Below are 26,960 nucleotides of genomic sequence, written 5' to 3' on the forward strand. Positions count from 1 at the left end.
ATGCAGAAAGAAATCTCCCAATTATCGTGTTTTTATAGTCACCCCTATGCTACTATAGTTATAGTGCTTGCTAGCATTGTTTATGCTACTGTAATATTAAAATATTGACTTATAACTGCTTTAATTTGTATTTTTTTTTTTTTTTTTGAAGTTGGTTGTAGGTAGTTCGAGCCAAACATCCACATCAGCAACATGCTGCGATCCAAGTCGTTCTTCTTCAACGACAACTGTAGAAACCGCTTCTGTAACACCAACGCCTGTCTGTCCACTACCAGCTGCTTACGATTCTCGTATATTATCAACCTATCCGAGATTAGCTACGGGTCTTACAGCCACTCCAACTTTCTACAACGGTGCGCATTATGCATCAGAACAAGCAGGATATGCCAATCTATCAGCAGCGGTGGAAACACCCTTCTACTCCACCTTGGTACGTAAATTTTCACGAAAATCTAAGCTTATATCCGCATAAAATTAGGAAATAAGTAAGAATATAAATGATTTTATCTGTATAACATAATTGGTGAGCCAGAATAGTTTAGAAGTGGAAGAAATGCCACGTTTCTAACTCCCAAAACACCTGGAAAAAAATAGATTTTATTGTCGAAAAATCGTCATAAACAGTAATTTATAATCGAACTGAGTGTTTAAATAGTGATAAATAAGGAAATAAGTAAGAATATAAGTGATTTTTCTCTGTATATTATAATTGGTGAGCCAGAATGGTTTAGAAGAGAAGGCTGATGCCACCTTTCTAACCCCCAAAACACCTAAAATAGCGTACTTTGATATTGAAAAATCGTTAAATTCAATAATTTACAGCTAAATTAAGTGTCTAAATAAGGAAATAACAGAAAATGAGTAAGAATATAAGTGATTTTTTCTCTGTATGTCATAATTGGAAAGCCAGAATAATTTATAAGAGGCGAGATGCCACGTTTCTGAGCCTGAAAACATCGAAAAATCTCAATCTAATGTTAAAAAATCATCAAAAATACTGAAATTTATTGTTAAATTGCTTGTTTAAATAGTAATAATATAGAATTTATTGCTACGTTTCCGATTCATTAAAGCGCGAAGTGCTGCCTAACTGAGCTCATAATGGCGTTTAACTTAATTTAAACAAATTTTATGGCCGGATGCAGCACAAACTAAGCGATATGCTCTAATTTAACATTACAAAAAACACACGAAAAACAAGATAAATATGATGGATTAAAAGTTTGTGGGTGTTTGATTTCACAGATTACAACGTAACTCAATAGGAGTGGGAGAAGAGAAAGTATTTCTTATCCTTGTATCATTCAGATAAAATTTACATTCGTGGCAATTACTCTCCTTCTTCGTTAAGTTTAACCCCTTTTTTAAGGAAAAAATCCCATTTTTAGTCATAAAAATGGTGTTATAAGTCTAGTTTGACCCGACGGGAGGACAAACTACCCAAATATATCAAGCCTGTTAAAGTAAAATGGAGGATATGTGGGTTAACCTTGGTGTGATGACAGTTGGAGATTTATTGCCTATTATCATGATAAGGACAGTAGACATGATAAGTTCGAGTTGAGTGATCTTTCCGCGAGGTGGCGTGTAATCTTGACCCCCTGACTAAGTTCAACACGCGAATGAACTATCGAAAAGTTGAAAGGGGAACCACACCACTGATTCATAGTCAAAATTGTCAGTGGAGTTCTTATCCCATGACACGTGATGCCTTCCCCCCATTTTTTTATAACCTGCCACGTGTTCTTCTTACCTATCAGATGCTTATGTGATTTATATATATATATTTAAAGGTTTTTTAAATAAAAAATTAAAATTTATGTTAGTAAAATGGGAGTAGATATATTTTATTTTTAAGGTTTTTGTAAGGGGGATGGAGATAAAAACGTGTTTCTAGATAATGTTAGTGTTTAATGCTGTAAATAGGACATAGATTATTGTTCACATGAATTATAAAATCGTAAATTTGAGGTTTATTTACATAAAATTATGGAATTTTAAGCTTATTTTTGAGTTTTTATAAGCGTAGATGCGTCATTTTTATAGTTTTTTTTTAAAGTTATTATATTATATTAATATAAGTTTAATTCGTGTTTGTATAAATTTAGGATGATTCAGACTTATATTTATTTTAAAATAGAAGGTTTTAACAGGATATAAATGCATAAAAATCGTTTTAAACATATTTAAGAGGGTGTGCATTGCTGAACTTCGAATGTTAGCTCTTAGAAATTAAAATATTAATTTTTAGTGCTAAAAATATCAAAAATTCATAAATTTTTAATATTTTTGAAGTAATTTAAGCGTATAATAAACACTTAAACTATAAACATAAAGGATTTAGTTCCTATTCCTAAACGCCTACATAACTCAAAACTGCATAAAAATCTAAAAAAGTAAATAATTTGTGATAAGTCGAAAAAGAAAAAAATGAATTTCTAGTTCTTAAAAATACTAAAAATTCGTAAATCTTTAATATTTTTACTCTGCTTTAACGCTTTATACACTTGCTTAAAGTATAGATTTAATGCTCACATCAATGTGCCTACAACACTAAAAACTACATAAAACTTCAAGGAGTATGTATTTAAAGACGATTCGATACATAAAAAAATGAAATTTTAGTGTTTAAAACGACTAAAAATTCACAAATCCTTAACATTTTAACTTTATTTTAATCAGGCGAAACTCTGCACACGCTTAAAACACAGACACAAAACCTTCGTTAAAGCTTAATTGACTAACTAAAACGAAGAAATGCTGCAAAAAAAAAAGAAAGAAAATCCCTTAAAAAATCCCTTTTTTTAAAAGAATAAACCATCAAAAAAGTTCGATAAGTCGAAAGATATGTAAAAGTTAGCGCTAATGACTACGCAACTACTTTTACATAACATAGTTAATTTGCGAATTTTTTTTCCTTAAGCAAAGTCTGTCTGAAAGTCTCTCCTTTTTGGTAATTAGAGAAAAAAAAGAGTCGAGAGAAAAAGACAATTAGGTTTATTGTTTTCTTGTTTTAATCCTACTGCAGGTTGGCTAATTGCGTGCAGTATGTCAGCTAATTTGCTCCCATTACGCCACCTACGGTTAATTAGCAAGGGATTTTTTTTCCCTCCACCAACAACTAAGTTTGCAAAGGGAAAAACCTTCAAGTATAGACTTAATTACGAAGTCTCGTGTACTTGTATCGGTTTTTATAAAGATTTGCTAAGAGCGAAATGGCTTCTAATGCGTTAGACTTGTTTTCATTTATACACCTCTCCGAGTAAAAGAAAAAATAAAAAAGGAAAAAAAAATGGGGGATCTTACTAAACTCGATAAAGATTTAATTCTTTAATCGAATTAGTCGGTTGATTATGAAAAAACTTCGATTATACTCTTTGCCTTCTCTCCTCCTTAAACTTTTATGTTACTTCGCTTGTAGTATGCTTTAATTGAACAAATTTTCTGTCGTAAAGTAAACTTACTTGGTCCTAAACCCGTTAAAATTGATAGAAATTAAGCTGAATCTTGCTGGAATTCTAGTTTTGAAGTGGGTTTTAGGTAAGGTAAGAATGTCCCCTCTCCACATCTGTAAGGACGTCGTCGTATTACTTCGTTTTGTTAGAGTAGTGTTATGTCAATTTGACGTCATTTACACTTTTGCGTTACAATACATTACAGAAATTACGTCATTTTACACTTTCTTATTACAATAGATAGAATACAGGAATGCCGTCAAAGTGTACTACAACCTTGTAACAAAACGATGCACCTTAGGAAGAGCAGCAATTTACTCTTTGATGACGCCAATACGCCTTTTTTTTTCTTTCTTTTTTTTTTATGAAGAAAACACATGCTAAATGTATTAAGGAAATTGAATTTTAATTCTTCACGGCTCTGTTTATATATTTTTCATATTTTTTCATGCAATTTTTTTGTTGCATTTAACTGAAACACTAACTCTATTCACTTTCCTCCCTCTCTTGAACTTATTAAACCCTTCTAAAGTCGTTAAAAATTGCCAAGGATTAATCAAAACCTCGCAAAATATCGAGTTAAACACTCGAGAAGAGTTTTAAGAAAAATCTCACCCCTATCTTAACGTTACTTGAACCCGAATAACACCTTCAAGCGCTATCAATACCTCTTAAAAAAAAAAATATGTTTTTAGGAATATTTTTGAGGAGAATCATGCCAAATTGCATAAATGTTTAAAATAAAAAGGCTTTATTGCGTTTTCCTCCAGCTTTAGTCTGCTAATTTTCAATCAAAACACCCGAAATATGTTTTTCGTGAACTTCTGAACCTATTAGACTCTCCTAAATGCCGAAAACAAATCGACACTTAGCTAAACATCAGTTAAACCCGTGAGAAGATGTGTTTTAAGTAACAGAAAACTCCCGCACATGTACGAGAGCCATATAACATTACTTGTAGTGGAGTAGCACCAAACTTATACCTCGGATAGTACCATCGATCTTCGACGTCTAGCAGTAGAGGGTCCTGCTGCAGAAAGCGAGGATCCCTGCAGAGAAGTGATCGGTCGGAGGTAAAATGGTTGACATTACCTACCGCAGAGTGAGGCTATAGGGTTAAAGTCGGTTGGGTCTCGAATTCTTCCCATCAAATTCTTCACGTTCCTCTTCCTCACACTGTCAAATAAACATTCCCTCTATCTCTTACAATGTTTCATTTGCATTACTCTTATCTAATTTATTAATGTGATGAACATCTCTTAAATGAGGCTCTTGTTTCTAAGCTCTACGTCTTTCCTTATAGCTTCATACAGTGCGTTATTTAGAGGAACATCCCCGCTAAATGAAGGTAACCCTGCTAAACACGGCTTTTCGCAACAAATTTAGATGAATATCCCCTAAATAATATATATTTTTATTACTCCTTCTAACCAACTTAACCTCTATATAGCGTACCCTCATTTAGGGATGTTTAAGTGCATGTTATTTAAAGTGGATAACTCTAAATAAGGCTAGGAACGAAGTTCACTTGGGTGAATATCCCCTAAATGTAGCCTTTCTAATCAACTACCTCTATATAGCGCCGCATATTACGACTTTAAAGTGTGTATAATAGAATAACCCCGATATATCATACTTTTATGCTCCCTCGTCTGATATTTGGAAGGAATTCCTCAAAACGCGTTTATTCTTTCGAACCCCTTTACAGCACTCGTTTAAGCTTCTCCTTATAGCATCAAAATATATATTATTTAGGGGGGTATTTTTAACGTTATCTTTAACGTAGATTATAATTTAGGAGACAAATTTCCGTTTCAATTAATTACACGTTGACCCGAGGCATACCTGAACGAGGGGGTAACTTCTGCACATAATTAAGTGATGGAAATTATTATTGTCACGTTTGACGCATTAACGATGTTGAGATGTTATCGGGGATATCCCATTTATTTATATATAGGTCCTAACACACACACAAACACACACACAAAAAGCTTTACTTTCATTTATTTCCTGTCATGTACCGGTGTACAGCTACTATCACGTTAACCACAATCACCGTAATTCTTCGTATTATAAATTATAAATTTAATTAAAATTTCAAAATATATATATCTTAATAATAGTTCAATTTAGATATTATCACGTTAATTAGGGCCATTCAATTTTACTTTCTGTATAGAATTAACGTGTATCTTTCTACTTAGACGTAAATACAAGATCGTTTAGATGGGCTTTACTATCAAAATAATGTACATTTGTACATAATATTATATAAGAATCATTTATTCAGTTTATTTATTCATAAAAAAAATACAGAAATTTATTTTATTTAGCCCCTGTACAGTGCTGTGTATGCTTGCTCCTATACCTGTATATACAGGTTCTGTATAACCTGTATGCTGTATACTGGTTGTTTCTATATGTACAGAAGCCATATGTACACAAAATAGAACTGAAATAAATTAGCATAGAAAATTAGAACATACACAGCACTGTGCAACACTAACTTATAGCTAAATTATTTCTAAAAGTAATATAGATATAGATAATATATTGTGCAATAGTATTTAACAATAGCATTACAGTATAAGTGTTATACAGTACTTATAGTAAAAAAATATGTAAAATTTTTTTATAAATAATTAAAATTATTATTATAAATAAAATCAAGCACATAGGAATTGTATATTGATTGCAGTGTTAGTGTATTAGACCTATATTAATACTGTATATACTATTATATACTGCTGTATAATGCTGAAATTTCTAGTATCTGTTAGTGTATAATTTAATAGTATAAAGTGTAGTATATCAAAGCACTATACAATGCTCTACAGTGCTGTGTAATGCTTCCTAATGTATTATATACTGCTGATGGTGCTGAACAATGCTGTATAATTCTAGAGCTGTATACTGTTGACACTGTATGCAATACTGTATACATGTTTGGAGCATTATATACTGTTACTGCTGTACCATGTTGTATAGTTCTATAACACGCTTGATATTGTATGCAATGCTGTATAGAATTCTACCGCATTATACACAGTCCATAACAATGCAAGCAACTTACACGCTTACTTATGTTAGAAAAAGAGCCTTATTTGTCTACACGAGTGTCATACAGTCCATTAATAAGGTTAAGCCGGTTCCTACACAAATTTTTATCCTATTCAGGACATCTACTGATAATTTTTAATACGTAACATCTGTGGATTCAATACTAAATTCGGAAATCTTTATACCTTTTTTTCGAGGTTTTATAGGGTTCTACCTTTATGGAAAACCAATAAAAATCCCTTCGAATAGACTTTAATGGATTTTTCTTTAAATCTACGTCTTTAAATAAGTCTAAATAAAAAAAAACTTTAAATTTCAAAGAGATGTAACAATTTTATGCAACTTTAAGGCTTTGTAGAGTTTATTTATAATGTAAAACACGTGTTTATGTACCTTACAAGAGTTTTTATGCGATTTTAAGATTTTTAGGGTATATTTATAATGCATTTTCTACGTAAAAATTTATTTATATTTGCCTTACGAGGACTTTAAAGCTTCGTAGGGATTTTTAAAAATGTAAAACACACATTTTTTTAAGGGAAAATTCCTTTTTTTGTGCCTTACAAACCTGGAATATATATTTTTGTATTACTCATAAGCGAAAGCAATTTATTTTTAGGTTATTACTTTAAGTTCTATTGTTTGAGTCCCCCCTTTTCTTGTGTTTTCTCGACGAGTTCTATTGTTAGAAAGTTGTAAGGCTAAACTATAATTAACAAAATCTCATTTAGAAATAAAATATAACTAATATTTATTAGTTAAAATGGATTTTGATGTGAAAAAATTGGTTTAAATTTACACATTAAAAGGGTTTTTTAATCATAAAGAAGAGGATCGAGCGTAATAATTATCCTAAATAAACTTATACACATATAGAGTCTATATAAACAAATGTATATAATTTACGAGATGATAAATTCATCTTGACAAATGAAATAATTTAATAAAAAACTTGAAACATAAATTACTCGACGTTAAAACAAAAATATGGCCCTCGGGCTATATAATATATTAGCAATTTTAATGACGTATAACTTTTTTAAAGAAATGCAATGTAATGCAATGAGGTAAGTCATCGATCTAAAATGTATAACCTTTGACATTAAATGTCGTTCTACATTTTTTGGGGGTACCAATTCGTATGGATATTTTGTTTTAATTTAGATCTATATCGTGTCATAAATAATTCGGAGATACTGAAAAACCTCTAGAAGAAAGGTTAAAGTTTAGAGAATTTTAAGGATTTTTCCGTAATTTTATAATTTTTCGTAATCTAAAACCCTACGGAAATCCTTAAAATCTTATAGAAGCTTAAAAAATTTACCATTTAATCCGCACAAACCTTACAAAAATCCTGAAAATCGTATCGTGTTTCCGCATGAGTTACACAAGAAAAATGACTAAAAATTATAATAGTAACCATTTTAAATCACATGTAGTATATTATTAAGGGTATAAACTTGTCATTTTAAGGCTTCGTAACACTTATTAATACGCTAGATTGTAGCTAACGTAGGAAAATAAGGCTCTTCTCGTGTGAGTAAGCGTATAACTCGCGCACTTAGTCTGTTTGATTATTTATAGCTGGAAGAGATTGACCAGGCCACCCCAATTGTAATTCTGATAACATAATTGGTTCAGAAAAAAGTCCCTTTTAGATTTATATGTTTATAATGCGCTTTAAAAAAGAAGAATAGGACTTTCCTCCCCTCTATTCTAGTCCCCCTTGCATCTTATCACTGTTAAATTACGTGTAGACCTTTTGTTGTATGAAGAATTTCCAGAATGTTTGTTCTAACGAAGTAAAATAATAAAACGTTAAAGGAATGAGGATAATTTTTTGGGTGTTTTTTTAGCTTATTAAACCAACAGGTGTTTGAATTTTGTCTGCATAATCGAGTAATGCATTTGGTACTAAGAAGTTATTCATAGCTAAGAAAGAGGAGGAGGAAGCATAACTTAATTTTTTTTAGTTATTAACTGAAAGATTTGACCCTTTTTTTTCTATAATTTTAGTTTTAATGACCTCATTCGCCTTCAGATTCAATGCAGAACCTCATTCTCCTTTCATAATCTCGGTAGGCATTGCACACATCTTCAGCCTTATCTATCTAATTTCTTCATCTATATCCTATTAAATTATTAATTTATAATAAAAAAACACATAATTTTCTAAAAAAACTCGTAGATTTATCAATTTATCTTGAGTTTTTTTTAAAATCATCTTTATGCTGTTCTTTAGGTCTTTATGTAGCCAGTATTTGATGTTGCCAGTAGAGATTACATACATCTTGAGCCCTTATCTGCACTATTTTCCTATTTAAATCTTATTAAATTATTAATTTATAATAAAAAATGCATAAATTTTTATTTAAAAAGCTACGCATTTATCATTTCATGTTGATTTTAAGCAATTTTTTCGGTGTTTATGCCCCTTTATAGAGCCAGTTTATCACGATGTTAATCTTTTAACTAATCTAGGAACCACCCTAGCATCTATTTTTACTAAAATAGGGTATTTATATACATTTAAAAAAGTTCCTCGAAACGAAATATCGTGATTCCGAAATAAACAAATCCCCCCACAGAAGACCTATTGACATTTAATCCTAAAATTCGAATCCTTAGAAAGAAAAAAGTATGAGCCTACTAGAGCGGAAATCCGCCCTAAAAATATAATATATATAAAGGATTTAAGGCGATTTCTATAACAATTTTATTTGAAAAACGGAGTCAAACGTGTTTCTGATACAGTTGATCATGTAATTGCGCCTGTTGAACAGTCATACTCCACTTGTATGACCTACGAAAATGACAAATGCTGCTTTAAAAGACACGAGGCTAACAAATGATGTTAGAAAAGAGAACAGGAAGAGGCTCTAAAGATGAGGTCAGAGATAGCTGCAAGCTCTAATTTCCAGCTTTGCTTACAACTGAAATTGTACCTTGTTTTATAAAAGTAAACGTCATTTTTTTGTGTAGAAAATTCTTCTAAACAAACCTCTAAAATTGTATCTTATTAAGTAAAAAAATTCCCCTAAAATTCTCTTTTATTTAAACTTTTCTACTTCTAATGCTGCTTAAATAGTCCCATATAAAAATTAATTATTTAATAGAAATTTTTGAGGTGTATTAAAGAGATTATCCTTCTGAAAGGATCCTATGTCCTATGAAGCAAATTTATGTTAATCCTTGTAAAACTGTGCAGCCTATTGATTTCAAAAGGGTGTTATTTATTACAAATATATGCTGATCCCTATAAATTTTAACTAGTCTTATACAGGAGGATTTAATAATATAATAGGGGGTTTAATAATGTAAAGGTAGTAAAGAAAATTATATTTCTACACATATTTTAGCTATTTTTGGCACTTTGTTAGTTAAAAAACGTTCTAATTTGTTAAGGATTTTAATTAAAATTAGCTAAAATTGCTCACAATTCAGGAAATATTCATTTAAAACACCTTTAATCAATACTGAAGCAAAAGAAGTGTCGTAAATTTCTTAAGAGGTTTGGGTGTTTGCCTGTCAAAGAACATGAAAATGAAGTGGCTCTCTTGTCTTTCTGCATAAGGTAAGGATTTCAATCATTGCCTATAGGGTCACTAATCATCCGTAGAAGAAGAAGATATCAATAGTTAATCGGCACCACCTCCCATTTGATATCTGCTACATGATCTTTGACGTAGAGGCCAACGGAAGCCATGTTACATCCTTCCTTCCAACATTATTTACAAACAGGTTTTTCTGGTGATTACCTCAGGCATTTTTCAACTAGAATCAAATTTCAAAAGCCCTTTTACACATCCATTTGAATGGTTCCTCTTCTGCTCAATTGGAAAGGTGAGAAATCTTGTTTGTAGTGGAACCTTCTTACCATTCTGACATTACAAAAGTGGGTTTTGGAGTGAAAAATGAAGGAAAATATTGAGAAATTACTCTGTAGGAAAGAAACTCTTCATTCTGTAGGAAGGAAGATAAAAACTGAACTAAATAATTCTGCTTAATTGAATGATGTCAACTCTTCTTGGCCACTCTCTTGTAGAGGAGCCTTCGTACCATTCTTACAAAGATGTGTTTTGGAATGTGAAAAATGAAGGAAATTGACGAGAATTTGCTCTGTAGGAAAGGAAATTCTTCATTTTGTAGAAAGGAAACTAAAATTAATTAAATAATTCCATTTAAGCGGCTCTTCTGATCAATTGGAAGGATGAGAAATCTTCTTGTTTGTATTGGAGCCTTCCTACCATTCTGACGTAAAAAAGTGGGTTTTGGGATGTGAAAAATAAAGGAAACTGTTGAGAATTCACTCTGTTGGAAAGGAAACTCTTCACTCTGCAGGAAGGAAGCTGTAAAATGAATTAAATAATTTAATACAACGTTAACAGAAATGTATTGCTTGGTCATATCGTGACAAGTGGATGTATCCATTAAGTCATGAGCCGTAAAATGCTTTACAAGTATCCTTCTAAGTAGAATGGCGTGAATTAAACGACTGGCTCTAATAGAAGGCATAGTTTACGATTATTCGTGACAAATTAACCATAGAATGAGGTGCGTAAATTATTTAAATGCGTGTTTAATTTACTACTTATTATTATGTGATACACGCTTATATTATGCGATATAACTATAAAAATTGAGAATTTATTATAAAGAACTCTAATAAAAATTATAGAAGACACTCAAATTTCTCTAAAAAATTATAATTTTGCGTGTTTTCTCTTCTAAAAATCGCACAATACAGCTTAAATGTTTATACATATATGTTAACTCCAGTGGTGTATCCACAAAAACACTCTTAATTTAACTACAAGAATTACGAATTAATTCTAAAAATACAAATTAGAATTTAGAAAACACTCAAATCTTTCTAAAAAATTTAAATTTAGAGCATTTATTCATCTAAAAATCACACAAAGCACAGAATTCTTCATACATTACGTTCACTCCCATTAAGCGATTTAATTTATAATAATCAAGAATTAATTGTGAAAAAAAACATCGCTAAGAATTAAAAATGCAGTTAAACCTGTGTAAAAAGTAGAAAATTTTGTATAATTCAAGCATTAAAAAGTCCCTAAACACAATGGAGAACTTACCACGAGCGACAATGGGAATGGTAGAAATCCACTTAGTCATTGACCCTTATGTATAATAGGTAAACAGAAAGTGTCCAGGTGTTTTAAAATTTTTGCTTTTTCTCTAAACTTGTCAGACTTGTCATGTAAAAGAAGGAGAAGGGCCTTGTTCATGTTGTCCACCCGTCCGCATAATAACCCATCAAGAGAGACGCGTTGACAGGAAAATTAGAAGTATTTTATTAGTTAGAACCTCCCCATAAGCGACTATTATAGATAATAACAGAGAGAAGAGGAATTAATGTAAAGCATTTCATGTCCCTTCAAATGATTAAGAGTCGAAACTGGTTATGAGGGACGTAATTATTTTGGAAAGAATGTCGACTCGTGTAATAATTTCTCCAGTTGTTTAATAAGTTAAGTCATCCCCCTGCATCCTCCAGCATCTTCTAGAGTTTGGAGGGTCGTAGTTTAATATTTGGGGGAAGAGAGGTCGTAGTTAAGCGCGATCTTTACCGAATGTTATAAATTGTTAAGATGTATTTAAAAAGAAAACAATGGCTCCACTAGAGAGATAAGGATGCTAGAAAACAGAGCCAGAGTGGATATATATCTAGGAAACGATCTCTGTCCTTCTTCTAATGTAATTGTAGAGTCAAACATGCGTCAACAAGAGAACGAGAAGCACAGTAGGAAGAAGAATCTATTGTAAACATCGAAGGACCCACTATGTCGCCGTTAGGGCCATCTGGGTCTCACATAAAACCCTCATTTTTAGGAAACGTTGCCGGGAGTCGGATTATCGCCCGGTGCCATCTCTGGTCCCTCTATTCAACCACCTGCGGCTATCAGGGGGCCTGTCACGTGCACTTCCCCCTTTTTAGACGGACAAACGTCTGGTCCTGGATCATTGTTTGTGCTCTACAAATGTCTGACTTCTGGACATTTAACAGGCTGCACAATCTAATTAGGGTGCGAGTCTTTTGTTTCCGAGTTGCTCTTCACCATCTTTTTGGGGGGAGGCATCCGAGTGACGTGTGGCAGATGGCAAATTGCTACTACCCCCTGATAGCTTTAATCCGTTAAAAGAGGTCATATCTGAACCCACCTCTGTTTATGCTTTTGCTCGATTTTTGAAAGGTGAAAGAGGGCATTTTAAGTGGCTCGAGTTTTGGTTAATCTTTATCTTGTAAAAAGGTTTTTATTCTTGAATAAAATTGGGTTTAAGTAAGGTTAAGTAGGTGGCTGTAAAGTGCCTTATTCGCCTTACACGAATATTATCTAAAGAATTTTTAACGGCTAAGTTCATTTTTCACGTTTTAAATCTCCATTATGAGGCTTATGAATATTGAAAAGAGGGTAGAGGCCCACTCTTATTGAGTTTTTAACGTCTTAATGGTCGAACTTATTAGCATTAAATCATGCCTAGACTATTAAGCATCATTTATTATGGTGAACGGCTTCATTAAATCGTTAAAATTGCCAAAAAATTGAATCGTTCTTCGATGAAATATTCGGGAGAGGAGCAGATTTGAGAACCATTTCCGTCTTAGAAATTGGAATTTTGGCAATGTTATTCATATTCTGACTCGTTACATGCAAACGTCTCGTTATAACGTTTCCAACGGCAGTGTTTTAATATTAAAATTTTGAAAATTGGGGATCGTGTATGGACTATAATACAGTAAAATAACATTTTGTTTCCTCCCATTTTAATCTTGATGCAAATTACACTTATGGCTTGTACTTAAACAATACAAATTCTGAATACGAATCTTAACATTCCAACCGGAATGGGTGGATTTTTCTAAAATTATGTTAGACTATTTAGCAATTAAATGGGTGAAGTACAGTCGTGTTGAAGCCCTAATTGTCTTCGAGACTTGAAAAAAAAATTCACGCTATGGTTACGCTCTTTGCATATCTAAACTATGCAGTTTAGGTCACTTTATGGTTAGTTTAACCACATTTTTATCAAGAAAATTAGTTTATAACATACTTAAATATGTTAATAATTGTGCACTGCTCGATCACTCAACTCTTCCGGAAGTCTGAAGACTTTTGAGCAGTTGATTAGGTTCTCAACAAACTGCACCCCCATGAAGTCCAACTGTTGCATTCAATCCATTTTTACCATATAAATCTTAACTGAAACACATTTTTATCAATATCAACCAATAAAGTCAACCTAAAACACATTTAAATATGTTAGGAAGTGGGTATTAAGTGCTCAATCACTCAACTCTTCTCGAAGTCTGAAGACTTTTGTGAAGCTTCTTAAACAATTACACCTTATAAAGATGCCAATTGTTTTTTTAATCACATTTAAGCAATACGAACACCACGTAAACATTAACCAAAGCACATTTTAATCATTATTAATCAAGAAAATTAGTCTAAAACACATTTAAAAATGCTAAAAAGTGTGTTGCAACTCACACAATTCCCATTTAAATCAGATGACTTTAGCGCAGTTCTTACCAAACTGCACCCTTCCGAAGACACCGACCGTTGCTTTTAATCACATTTTAAGAGGTTTATACCTCATAAACCTTAACTTAAAGGTGATATACAAAGCAGCTCTTCAAGTAAGACCACGACTAGAAAAAACGTATGTACAATTGAGGGCCTCTACATGAATCTGACCCCAATTGTCCAAAAGATTAATTGCAAGTTATTAAGTTGCTGTGATCAGTCAAAGTAACCTTTTTTTTTATTTTTGATTTCAGAATGCGCCGGATCCTTGGAGGGGGATAACACAAACGAGCCCTTACTATTACGATTCGACGTTGGCTGCTTACGGGTAAGTCGTGATAAGCACTTTCTTACAACAGTCCTACATCTCAATTTATACAGGATATTGTTTGTTATTGTCAGTAGTGAAATGATTTTATTCAGAGTAATGAAGATAAATAGCCTGCAGAGGTATATCTTAAATTAGAGGGGGTTTATTATAATTTAAAATCACATTTATCTCTTCATCTCTAGTAATTGATCTTCTACTTATCATAAAGTTGTCGTGAAAGTTAATAATAGGCATAACCCGGTTTAAGAACCTCATTCCTAGCTTTAAATAAGTTAAATTTATATATATATATTTTTTTTAAGTTAGAAAATACGTTAAATTTTCTTATCACTAAGGCCTTTTAGGCCTTAAAAAATCAATAAAATCCATTAAGATATTGACTTTATCTGTTTGATTGGCGATAAGTTAACAGATAAAAGTCCTTCTTTGATGTTTATCTGCTTTGTTTCTCTACCCCCAAATACAAAATTTTGGCAGTTTTTCGTGTGTGTGCGCCACTTTAGTGTATATTTTTTTTACAATTTTTAACATTTTGACATACTTTTTAACGTTTAAACATCGAGATATAGGGCCTAGTTGCAGGTGCGTATCACGAATTAGCACTTAGTTGGGTAGGTTACATATTTTGCGATTTATCATTTACCTGTATATGGCATATCATCATTTAGATGTTTATCGTCGTCTAGGCAATAGCCTACGTGAATTCCAAATGGCATCTACACGCATATTAATCAGCAAGTAGATGCATATCGTAACGTCTATAGCATCCATCTGCTCGTCTATGCTAACATCTGTCTACGTTACAGGTTTACATACAGGATTTGCCTACTCAATAAACATTAATAACCACGCGAGCTACTAGTGTTTACCTTAAAAAAACCTGAATTTAGTTACTCGGATACGCTAGCATCTCATGTCTTCCTATACGTAGATGTTCCTACATCATCAACTATGTTACTAATACAGGAAATTTGCATACATTTTATCACGTATGCTAATTAGGAACTGAAAATCATACAGATAAATCTTTAACATGTATTTACTCCTATAGATTTGTATCGATCATACACGTCTACAGCATCAAAAATATAGTGGCAATTAGTGTATAATTGCATATTAACGCTATAAATTAGCATATATATCCTTAGACATACATCAAATACTAGATTAAACTGTAAATCTTGAGAATAACACTAGAAGTAAGTAGTTAAACTCACTCCTCTCCCACTCAGAGCGTGTATAAATCACACAGAAATCTAAATTTGAACAAAATTCTTCAGTTAAATTATTAAAATTTGCATCCATTCCACGGAAAACACCGCGGGGTAGGGTTATTATACCACATTATCAGATAAGGGAGAGCATAAAAAACCGATCATGTTCTACACCTCCTTTTAAGCGACCATCTCAATTCTTAACAAAAATCGAGTCGTATCTGCATTAGAAAACAAACAAGTATCTAATTAAAGTTTAAATTCCAATTAATCAAGTGTAGAGAAGAGGATGTTTTGTGTTGTTAAGTGTATACAGACACACATACGTACATATAAAAATGTTTTTTTTTTAATTATTTTTTTTTGTTCCTCACAAAAATCATACAAGTTGCGTTCCCTCACGAACATACATTTTATATCAGCCGTAAATTAAGACGGGGTGGAAGTGCGTGACGTAGAAAAGCTAGCAAAAGTAGCTACATCCGTGCCAGGTGCAGTAGAGAAGAAGTTAAGTCTACTTAAGATTGGCAAGATGATATCACGCGAATGTCTTTTTTTCCGAATTAGGACATACGTACTTAACATTGATCATAAAATATACAGTTTCCCCCTCTTCGAGTCCCCATTTTAACTTAATTCACACAAAAATCTACTTACTTCTCCCCCCTTCCTTACACAGAAATACGTTCGCTTAGCGACTAATTTTCCGAACATAATTTTTATTTTTGTCTTATTAATCACTTTTAATGTGTAATGTTGGGAATTTTTTTTAATTTTATTGGACTTTTAACTGTTTTAATAGTATTTTTAAAGAGGAGATTAACGTTACTTAATGTTTTCTACCTCATCTTAAAAAAAAAAAAATGTTACTTTGTCACAGAAAATAAATCCTCTTTCGGGGATTTTTTGGGGAATTTATGAAGGAAATTGAAACTTTTATTTTAGCATTTTAACTACTTTAATTATGATTTTTAACGTTATTTTGAGGTAATTCGCTTTAAATTTTTCGTATTAAATTCGCCTCTTGTCAAACTTTCCTTCATTTTAATTTGCGAAATTTAAATATTTAGCAATGAATAAGTTCGTTGTTTAGCTGAAAATTTGAATTTTTCCTCAACAATTTCGTATATTTTAATGCTAAAAGGGATTTTCTGTACTTTTTTTTCGGCTTAAAAAATTCATTTTTTCGTTACAAACAATTATAAAATAATTTAAAAATTACAATATTTGATTATTTTTCATTATAATCGACGAAAATTATCGTTAACCTTCCAAAAATCCAATCTGTTTAGGGAAATTTCCGAAACTTCCCTACGTAAATCTAAATTTTTCAGTAAATTGGTAGCAAATTTTTATTGATTATAATAAATTTTTAACTATTTTTTAATTATAATCAACGAAAATTGTTATTAAATTACCAAAAAAATCCAATTTGCGTGGGGAAATTTTCTCAAATTTCCCCTACACAGATTTGAATTTACCAGCAAATTACTAATATTTTTCTATTATAAAAAAGAAACTATTATTAAAGAAAAAAAATAATTAAAATCAGTAATTTTTTTAAAGAATTAAATTTCGATTTTAACGGAATTTTCGGGAAAAATTTGTGAAATTTCTCCTTTTGTGTGGGGAAATTTCGCATATTTCCCTACACGAGAAATACTTCCGCATTCCGATTTATCATTACAAAACATGATTGCCTGGGGGATAGAATAACATCTTGATACACCGTCGATACCAATTATCCCGCTTATAACGCTAGGGAAAAGCGTTAATGCGAGAGTTTAAACTGGAGGAAGGTACGGTTAACGACACAACTTTTGTAACTTTTAACTTAAAGTAGGGTATTAAAAGGGGGGTTATAAATCATGTTTTGTTTATTGAGCGTAAGCAAGGATCAGGTTTTATGATCCAAAGAAAAATTGAAGAGAATAGATCCAGAAATAATGAAGAATCGATGTTTTAATTAACGACGTTCGTTGATTCGTAAATAATTAAACTTTATGTACTTTTAATACCCTTCGTCTAGTGTGTTTTTTTCACTAGGAAATTAATGTTTAGATAAATATTTTAAATCTTTCATCAATCAAACAGTTCGAACTCTTAGAAAAATCATTAACAAACTGGTCTAAGCGCTTAAAATTCGTGTTGTAAAGTGGATTTTTATAGTTTAAGCCCTAGTACCTAGCACCACTCGACATCTGGAAGCGTGTTGTCTCACCCCCAAACAATAATCTCTTACTTTGCAATTAACTTAGGTTGTTTGGTCCTTTCTATACTCCCAATTCTACTCTTCACCCCTCTACACGCGACTAGAGTGAGTAGTTAAGCATCGTTTTTCTTGTTGACACCTGCAGGAGCTTCATCTCCGCCTGGGGGATGTTAGAAATGAAGAGGCATTACTCTTTCGCGTGGCTATTCTCTTGCCAAAATTAAGTCTTAACCTTGATCTGTACATTTACGTGGTTGAGTATTTATAAAAATGGAATTTATAATTTTAATATTTACGATTTGTACCGTCTTGTGAGACGAGGGAGGAGTTAGAACTTTAGAATTGTTTAAGGGAAATTAAACCGATTTTTTAGTTGTAAAATGGCTTAATTTTCTTCTAATTTAGTCAATGTGTCAGTTGGGTCTTTAGTAAATTAGAAAGTACTTATCTGGATCAACTTGATCCTTAAAACTATATGGATTTTCAGTAGAAAAGAAATCCAGATAAGTATGGTTCTTAATGGAAGTGCTTACAGATAAGCTTGATTCTCAGTGGAAGAGGCATTAAAATATGCTTGACTCTTAAAGAAAGAGGCATCTAGATCATTCGATCTATGAAAACTGTAATTTGGATCAAATTGATCACGAATGATACAGAAATCCTGCATGATATATTAGCTCCTTTCAAATTGATCCCCGCTCAAATATTGACTTAGATTATTTTGAATGTAAATTTTAGTTCCGGGACAAATTTAATTTCCGAAAAATGTAAAAATTTTGATAAATTCGAATCTAAAACAACTCTAGATCAAGAAAATTAAGCCGAAATCAAGCTTGAAGTGAAGAATTGGATTGGATTGATAGAAGCAACGTAATACCTAAGCGATCATCAAACAGGTTGCACCTTATTTGCCGACCACCCAAGTATTACGTTGCCCATATTTAAGTGCTAGACACGTAAAGAAAACCGAGAAAACTCCACTTGATCAGGTGCGAACCCGCGACCAAGAAACCAGAATATTCAATGATTTTATCCATTCGAGTCTCTTTGAAATGAAGATCAAGAGAAAACACTTCAGAGAATTTCAAAAAAATGATGATTTTTAACAAATAAAATTGTATTAAATTAATAAATGACTATAAAAAATGATAAAAACTGTGCTATTTACATAAAACAGACAAATAATTATATTATTCCTCAAACCAGAAAAGACTTGGAAGTTAATAAAATGGCATGGAAATACGCGCGTACACGTGTATACAGATGTTAGAACAAACAAAGATTTAAAAAGCAATTAAAACAAAAGCTAAAATAGTCGTTACGTACAGCTGAAGGATTTAATGATGCAGATGGTTAATAATTAAAGGTTAGTACAGTAAGGCTTTGTTTCGTGCACGTTTGGTGCCACTAAACAATGTTTAATCTGATTAATGAACTAAGAAATAAAGTTATTTCTGATACAAGTTTAATAAATATTATTTTATAATTAAAATATTTATTAGCCTCGTTAATATTTTCTCTACTCCTTTGATGTGGATTCGTGCTTCTTCATTCCTCAAGCTGAAGCATCCTTCAATTATTCAAAATAATGCTTGAGGAATGCTTCAGGCTTCGTGTTTTAGTATTATTTATCGTATTTTTCATTAATATTTCTTTATTTTCAATTTTTTGTTCTTATTGGGGAGCTTAAAGATAGGTGTTTGATGTCTTTTTTATGGTGGGGATTTCTGCAACTTGTGCTTGTTGAGTTGGGAGATTTCCTTCTTATGAGATAGTTTAAAGCCTGTTGTGCCTTTATTTAGCATTATATAAACATAAAAACAGTAAATTAGGGAAGTTATAACTCCTGTAAGGATGCTTATGTGTTTAGAAATCGTAGGGAATTGCAGAGTAAAAGAATATGGCTCTAGAAAGTAAGGACAGGCTGATAGATGTATAAATTAACTTGTGTACATGTAGTAATCGGTCTCTTAATCTATATAACATTCTAAATCATTTATTGAGGTCCTGAATACTAAAATAATTCCAAAAAATAAGTCTAATTTTTGCACCAGAATGCGGCTTATACTTGAATTTTAGTTAAATTTTGCAGATTTTTAAAACTTTTTTAAATAAATGATGCTTCAAAATGTCGTGGAGCCCTGGCCAGTTACATTATAGGATCCCCAGTCATCTCCTAAAATCATAATATATATGAATAAAATTAATTTTTATTAAATATCAAGAGAAAACCAATTTATATCACCTTAGTGTTGTGAAGTACGAGGTCTTTCTATCTTCTGAACCCGAACCAAATAGCCTCACTATATGAAAATACATTCAAAATATTATTTCATTTTTATATTTTTAAAATATGAAGATTTTATTATGTGCTTTATAATTAAATTTAAAAAATCTTGTTTATTTAAATGATCAAGATGCAAGAGATGCAGAAGATGAAGTCATAAAACATGACTATAACTTTGATGAGGATGTATAAAATATAATTAAATAAAAAAAGTAGATCTATTAAAATTTTTTAGTTTAAAATATTAAATACTAATTAAATTAAAATTTTTAATACTAAAAGTTTATATGTTTTAAATATTATTTACTTTAATTTTGATATATCTAAATCATGCCAGATAATGATAATGCATAAAAATTTTATTGCCTACACTAAAATAAATCAAGATAAAAGCTTGTTACGACAAAATATGGCTTACTTATACGCTTTATTTATATAAATATACTATATTTTACCTATTTTTTGAGCGTATAAGCTTGAAAAATGTCTTAATTCTGCTATAAGTAACCGCCCAAAACACAGGTTTCGAGTTAAGATACGAGCCTTTTATTGATGTAAATTTTGATTTAAGAGGGTGAAGATGTTTGTAATTCGAAAGAAAAACGTTTAAAATATGTTTTAAATTTATAAATTCAACATTTAAAAAAGTTTTAGCGGAAAAAAATCATGTAGAAGCGGATATTGCATCACAGACAGATGTTGGAACGTGGAGGATAAAAAGGTCATAAAATATTGAATGGGAGGATCATAAAAGTAAATATCTGGCGTACTTCTTCCCTGTAATCATTTCCTAACTGATAGATATTCATAAAAATCTGATATTGTAATTTACAGGATGCTTACAAGATGACCGGATACCTGATCCAAAAATGGCATTCTCTTACCTATAATAAAGGTTCCTTGCATGGTCAAGCAGCAATTAATTATATAATCTGATTAGGTACCAGGAAATTAATTTAGTTCCTCTTCTAGTTGACCTTTCATCTTTCAAATTAACTGCGTTCTATAAGCTTAAAACCGCCACAATTAGTAAGGCGAATAAGGTTTATATATGCTTGATTTTTCATGGGTTAATTCATCCGTGATGTCTCCCCTCAAGAAAATTATGGGATTGGTAGTAAAAGACATAAAATCAAGGGACCGTATCTGAATATACGTGACACGACTGTGCAAACGTGGGTCAATAATGAAGAGAGGAAATAGTCGCAGGAGAAGCGTGTATAAGTAATTGTTGCGCGATCTTTCACATCGCAACCTTCTGTTATAAGGAGGAAGGGGTTGAACAATTTTATACCCTTAAATCCATTGTATTATGCCTGTTAATAATGGGTTAGTAGGTAAAGTTTCAGGCCCATTGTCGCCCTTTTCTATTAAGTTTTCTTGGTTATACTCCACCACACCTCTCATAATTTTTATACTTACCTTAATTGATACTAGCCAAACTAATTAAGGTATGACTCTGAAATTTTGTTTTTCGTCTTCCTGATATACAAATTATATTATATACTTTTATTTAGTTATGGAGGGTTGGATTTGAACGGCTCCAGGAGGAAAAATGTAACCAGAGATTCGACTAGTACACTGAAAGCATGGTTAAACGAACACAGGAAGAATCCCTACCCTACCAAAGGGGAGAAGATCATGCTGGCTATCATCACAAAAATGACACTGACTCAAGTCTCCACCTGGTTTGCCAATGCCAGGAGGAGATTGAAAAAAGAAAACAAGATGACTTGGGAACCGAGAAATAAGGCTGAGGATGATGCTGATGGTGCAGCTGATAGGGATACTGACGATGATCAGTTGGAAGGTGATTCTCCACGCATTAACAGCACTGAAGATGGCATCAGAAGAAATCGAGACTGCTCCGAAAGTGCAGCTGACACCCTCCAGATGGATATTCTAAATGGTAAGTGTTTAACATCTTTAAACTGCTGCGTGACGTTTAAAGTCGCATAAAATATAATTTCGATTGGTAAATTGGTTAGTTTCCTTTCCAAATTAAATAATTTACTAGCGAATTATAAGAATTACAAGTATTAATGAAGAGAAGATTCTTTTGCTGTTGAAAATCTGGTGATTTCTCCTTTCTCTAACAGCAAATTCGAGCTGTCTAGTTGTTTCCCAGATCGATATATATCCACAACTCTGTCTTGTATGACAAATAAGAAAGAGACACTATACAGGGTTTTCATTTGCATGTAAATGAGAACGGTGTAATTCGAAGTGTCCACTCTTGTCTTTGCGACTTCAGGCGTGGAAATGTTGCTTTGCTTGTTTGTTGTTTGTCCGCTCCAAGCTTCGGAATTGTCGACAATGTAAGAATAATTAAACGTTTAAAGTTTATTTAATCGATAATTTCGTGTAACTCTTCCTGCTCTTAAGCGTATTCATTATTTAGATGCACTTTTTAAACAGAATTTCTGGTTAATAATCTTACACCCTCCCTCTTCTTCGTGGATCGTATCTAATTTTGGCTTACTCTTATTGAAAATTTATTGTTTTCTCGTTAATTTATCCACATTTTTTTCAGATGGAGATGCCGGAAGATTGGATCACATGACTGACGATCACACTTATCCATCTTCTGTAGAACCCGCATGTGGAGTTTCATTGTCATGCCCGGAGTTAAAGGACGAACACGATTCGGGTTACAGTGGAGAAACTCGAACCCAGACCCTACCCGGACTTCAATCGTTAATGGAATCATCGGTCAAGACAGAGGAACAGATGACTAGCAAGCCCAAAATTTGGTCGTTGGCGGATACGGCGACTAGCAAAAGTCCGCCACCCACCTCGGCTCACGTTGGAGCCTCAAGTTATTGCGGTGACTCCATAAGTGATTCCACTCTGACGGGTGGTCATTGTGGTTGGTTTTCGGCACCCACCTACTCGACAGGTACACCCACAACAGGTGGACATTATCAAACAGGTGGTGGCAGCTTCGTACACGGATTCAGCCCCATTCCACCTCAGACCGATACTCCACCTCAGACACCACCAAGCATGAAACTGCACCACGGTTCCGGATATTTAACAAGTCAGCAGGGTTCCCATCTGTACACCTCATCGGGGATCTGTGCCGGAAATCATATTGTTTCGGGACAAGGTAAAAATTCTTCTGCTCTATATATATCTTTTTAAATGTCTTGTTTACTTCTTCTGCTTCTTCTTACACAACCGAACCACTTCTGCAGCATGCCAGATATACATTTTTTTTTCTTTTTTAATCAAAAAGCCGCAGTTTTTCAATTAAAACGTCATTATCGAACCGATAAGAATTTGGCCCTAGGCGATTATAGGATAAGATTTTTTGCTTAGTAGATCATACCATATCTTTACGCCCCTTTTACAGAGGTAACTTCTGCATGACCCTCCCACTATACTTTATCGCCACCTGTCAACTTGCAGCATAGTTCGACTCCATCTTGATTGACCTTTGACATTAGAAAAATCTGCGATGACGGTCACGGACTGTACGACAAACAGATTAGACATGTTATCTAACATCCATTAACACAGCATTAGGGATAAACAGCCATGTTTTGATGTTTATACTCACTTTTACTCTACTAAAAGGACGGTAAAAAAAAGAAATTCAAAAGTTCAAATTTCGTTTCTCAATCTTATTCTATCGTCTACTGTGTAGCATCTTCCCTGCGGGGTACGCGTACCACCGGTTGAGAAATTCTGCTAAAGAACGGGCTTACAAGTAGAATTACTCCATTAATTCAAATTATTTGCCATTCTTCGTTAGTGGTTCGTAAATTATAATGATTTACAAGCTTCTTAAACGTAAATACTTAAATATATTTGACGAATTTAAGCTCTTATCTTGTTACAGTTTAGCAACATGTAGGCCTCACTCTTGAAAATTTATCAGCCTCGCCCACACACGAAAGTTGAAAAGAAAAGTTTATCAAATGGGCCCTTCAATGCGGACAGGTTGCACCAAGGACAATGTTACGATTGAGATGTTTATGGACATATTTTTTTCCCTTCCTCCTTACCTTTAAATTTAATCAGAGGGAAGAAGATAAACTCTTTTTTTTTAAAGTGTTATAAAGCCGCTAAAATAAATCAGATTTTATATACTTAATCCTTAAAAAATATGCATTTAGTAGAATTAAAATTGTGTATTTTTTTAAATTTTTTTACAGTTGATAAAAGCTTTTATCATATGAACCACGTGACGGGGTTAGGACGGACGACATCATACAGATCCGAGTGTTTGCTGGACGATTACAGCTCCCACGCGCATTATCGGACTGCTCCAATTCAATAGACTAAAAATAAATACACATAATTATATAAATATTATACATTTTACCATATAAATCACGAAAATATTGAATTTACAACGCACGAAAGATTACCATGCACAACCGTCCATCAGAAGATGCTATGATGAAGATAGGAGGACGGTCCAATTTCACGTTTCCTTTAAAGCATCGTAGAAGGAAAAAAATATTTAAATCATTCAAGCATTTAAAGAAAATATCTATTATTAATAATATTTTATACAATTGATCAGGATCAAAATTGAAAAGTAAAATATAAAGGAAACAAAATTAAAAAAAAAATAAAAAAAATGCCAAAAGTTGTGGGATGTCTGGAATGCTGGAAAGAAGACGGATTTACGCCTCACTCGTACGGACAGTAATCTGAAGACTGACTGCAATTCCTACCCACTGAGAGTGATTTAAAGACAGAAATGATTGGAAGGAGTATTCACGTGATCACTTTGAATTATTTAAGAGAAGTCTCAGTCACTCCTTGACCTTTCAACTTTAAAGAGAAACGACAAAAAAAAACATAATAAAAATATTAAAAAATAAGAAAAAATTACGTATTAATTTGCGAATTTATATATTAATTTAACCTCTTTTTTTCAATCTCGTTTAATATTTTAATAATTCTAACTTTTAAACGATGTATAACGCGCAGTTATGACCGCAACTTTACCAAAGAGATTAACGATTTGGAAACGAATTTTCAGTCTTTTGCGGCGTTAAATCTATTTGGATTTTGTATAAGACACGAGTAGGACCTTCTAAAATTTATATAAAATCATAAAATGTGTGAAGCGAGGGTGGGAAAACGTTAGAAAATCGTCACGAATGAGCCAAATTATCGATGCGGAATCTATACAAATTCGAGTTTAAATCTTCTTTTCATCAATTAATTCTCTTTCTACTTGTTTAAAATTTTTAAAAAAATTGTAAAAAAAAAATTACAAATATCTACCTGTGATAGTTCATCTCACCTAGGAACCCTTTGTAACCTATATTCGGATAATGTAGGGTCAAGGCTTTCACCTCTACTGTACATATGAAGATAAATATAATTATATATATATAAATATAAAGAATATATATATATATATTAGGAGGAGGCACCCTTGTATTTCTACACAGATATGTAAATAATGGAGTGGTACCATTTAATAAATTATGTTCAATTTATACTTGCATTCATTGATCTATGAAACTGTCGCGTCGCATGTTGTCGCGCGGCGCTTCGCTTGCGATTCTCTCTCCATTTGCTTAAATTTTTTTCAATTTTAAACAGCAGTTTTTCGTTAGAAAAATCCTTTATAATTGTTGAAATAAATGTAAATCTTATGAATTTAGTTTTTTTTAATTTAATTTTTATTGTTTTTTCAGTGTGATTTAACGTTGAGTGAGTTTATATTTTTTTGAAAATTATGTGTTAAAAATAAATAATTGATACTTTTATTTGTGTAATATTTAGATATTTTTCTATCGTTGTAATATATAATTTCTTTGATATGAGAAATTATAAAGTGAAAATTTTATATTAAATGTGATATTTTTCTACGCGTCGCTTCGCGTCGCGCACGCGCGCGAATCGATCTCTTATGCCACAAATATATATAATAAACACAAAAAAATAATAATAAATTAAATAATTTTGGTACTTAAAAGAATTTTAAAGCGATAAAATAAAGATTTTAATACAGAATCGAACAAAAAATCCATAAATCTCCATCCATTTCATCCACATCACTTCACTATCATCACTTAAATTTGTGATAAAAATAATGAAAATTTGCGCTAAAAATAAATTATTTTACCACAAAAAAAGTAACGTTTATACTTAAAATTTTCTTAAAAATTTATTTATTAACTAATATTTATAATTTAAAAAATTTGGAATTAAGACTGGAAAAAGGATAAATGTAAAAAAAATATTGATTAAACGTGATAAAATAGTTGCGAAATTGGCCGCAGGATGGCGTCGTTCGTGATGTCGAGCGAATAATCGATTAAAGGGGAGCAATCGAAAGACAACTTATGATTAATTGTTAATTTTAGCAATTAAAATGAAACAAGCAATTTTACGACTGAGTAACAAGAGAAAACCCAAAGTTTCGGAATGAAAATTAATGTTCAAGCTCATTATTGTAATTCTAACTCACTTTACTACCCGCTAATACATTCTCACTCAAGTTAGGCAAGGTTACTATCTCATGCCACCAATACGCTTTGTACACAACCTCATAAAATTAATTCCTGAGTTATTATTACCATAGAACGGCTACGTACGAAATTAAATTACATTACGGAAGGTTTCCCTTCTTAAAAGGAATTAAAATTAAAAATTATTAGTTTATTTTCTAACGCGCCTAGTCTCTTACGATCATCGGGATGCTGAGGAGCAAACGAAGAAAAAGGAGATGTGGCTCGCGAGCTACCACTTGAGGAACATTCTAAAATACATTGGTGCTTACTTTTTTCAAATTTTTAACACGACGATAAGTGAATATGGTCGTATTAAGAAGCAACGATCGGATTAAATGTCATTACACTTAAGAAAAG

At 32.1% G+C, this 26,960-nt stretch overlaps 1 protein-coding gene across 1 annotated transcript; it reads left to right on the forward strand.

Annotated features, from left to right (window-relative positions):
* Positions 1 to 25,220, forward strand: LOC111628301 (iroquois-class homeodomain protein IRX-6-like). Its single transcript, XM_023372063.1, has 6 exons — positions 1 to 90; positions 152 to 430; positions 14,329 to 14,402; positions 21,636 to 22,027; positions 22,652 to 23,227; positions 24,279 to 25,220. Exons 1-6 carry the CDS (start codon positions 1 to 3, stop codon positions 24,401 to 24,403), a joined length of 1,536 nt encoding a protein of 511 aa, XP_023227831.1. The 3' UTR covers positions 24,404 to 25,220.
* Positions 25,221 to 26,960: the final 1,740 nt, after the last annotated feature.

The sequence above is a fragment of the Centruroides sculpturatus genome, unplaced genomic scaffold (genome assembly GCF_000671375.1).
Source record: "Centruroides sculpturatus isolate CEXI.00-Female unplaced genomic scaffold, Cexi_2.0 scaffold497, whole genome shotgun sequence".
Classification (NCBI taxonomy): Eukaryota; Metazoa; Arthropoda; class Arachnida; order Scorpiones; family Buthidae; genus Centruroides; species Centruroides sculpturatus.

Coding starts and splice junctions, on each gene's coding strand:
- LOC111628301 (XM_023372063.1), top strand. CDS start 1: ATGCAGAAAGAAATCTCCCAATTATCGTGTTTTTATAGTCACCCCTAT. Junction 91..151: donor CTAGCATTGTTTATGCTACT/GTAATATTAAAA, acceptor TTTTTTTTGAAG/TTGGTTGTAGGTAGTTCGAG. Junction 22,028..22,651: donor CCAGATGGATATTCTAAATG/GTAAGTGTTTAA, acceptor CATTTTTTTCAG/ATGGAGATGCCGGAAGATTG.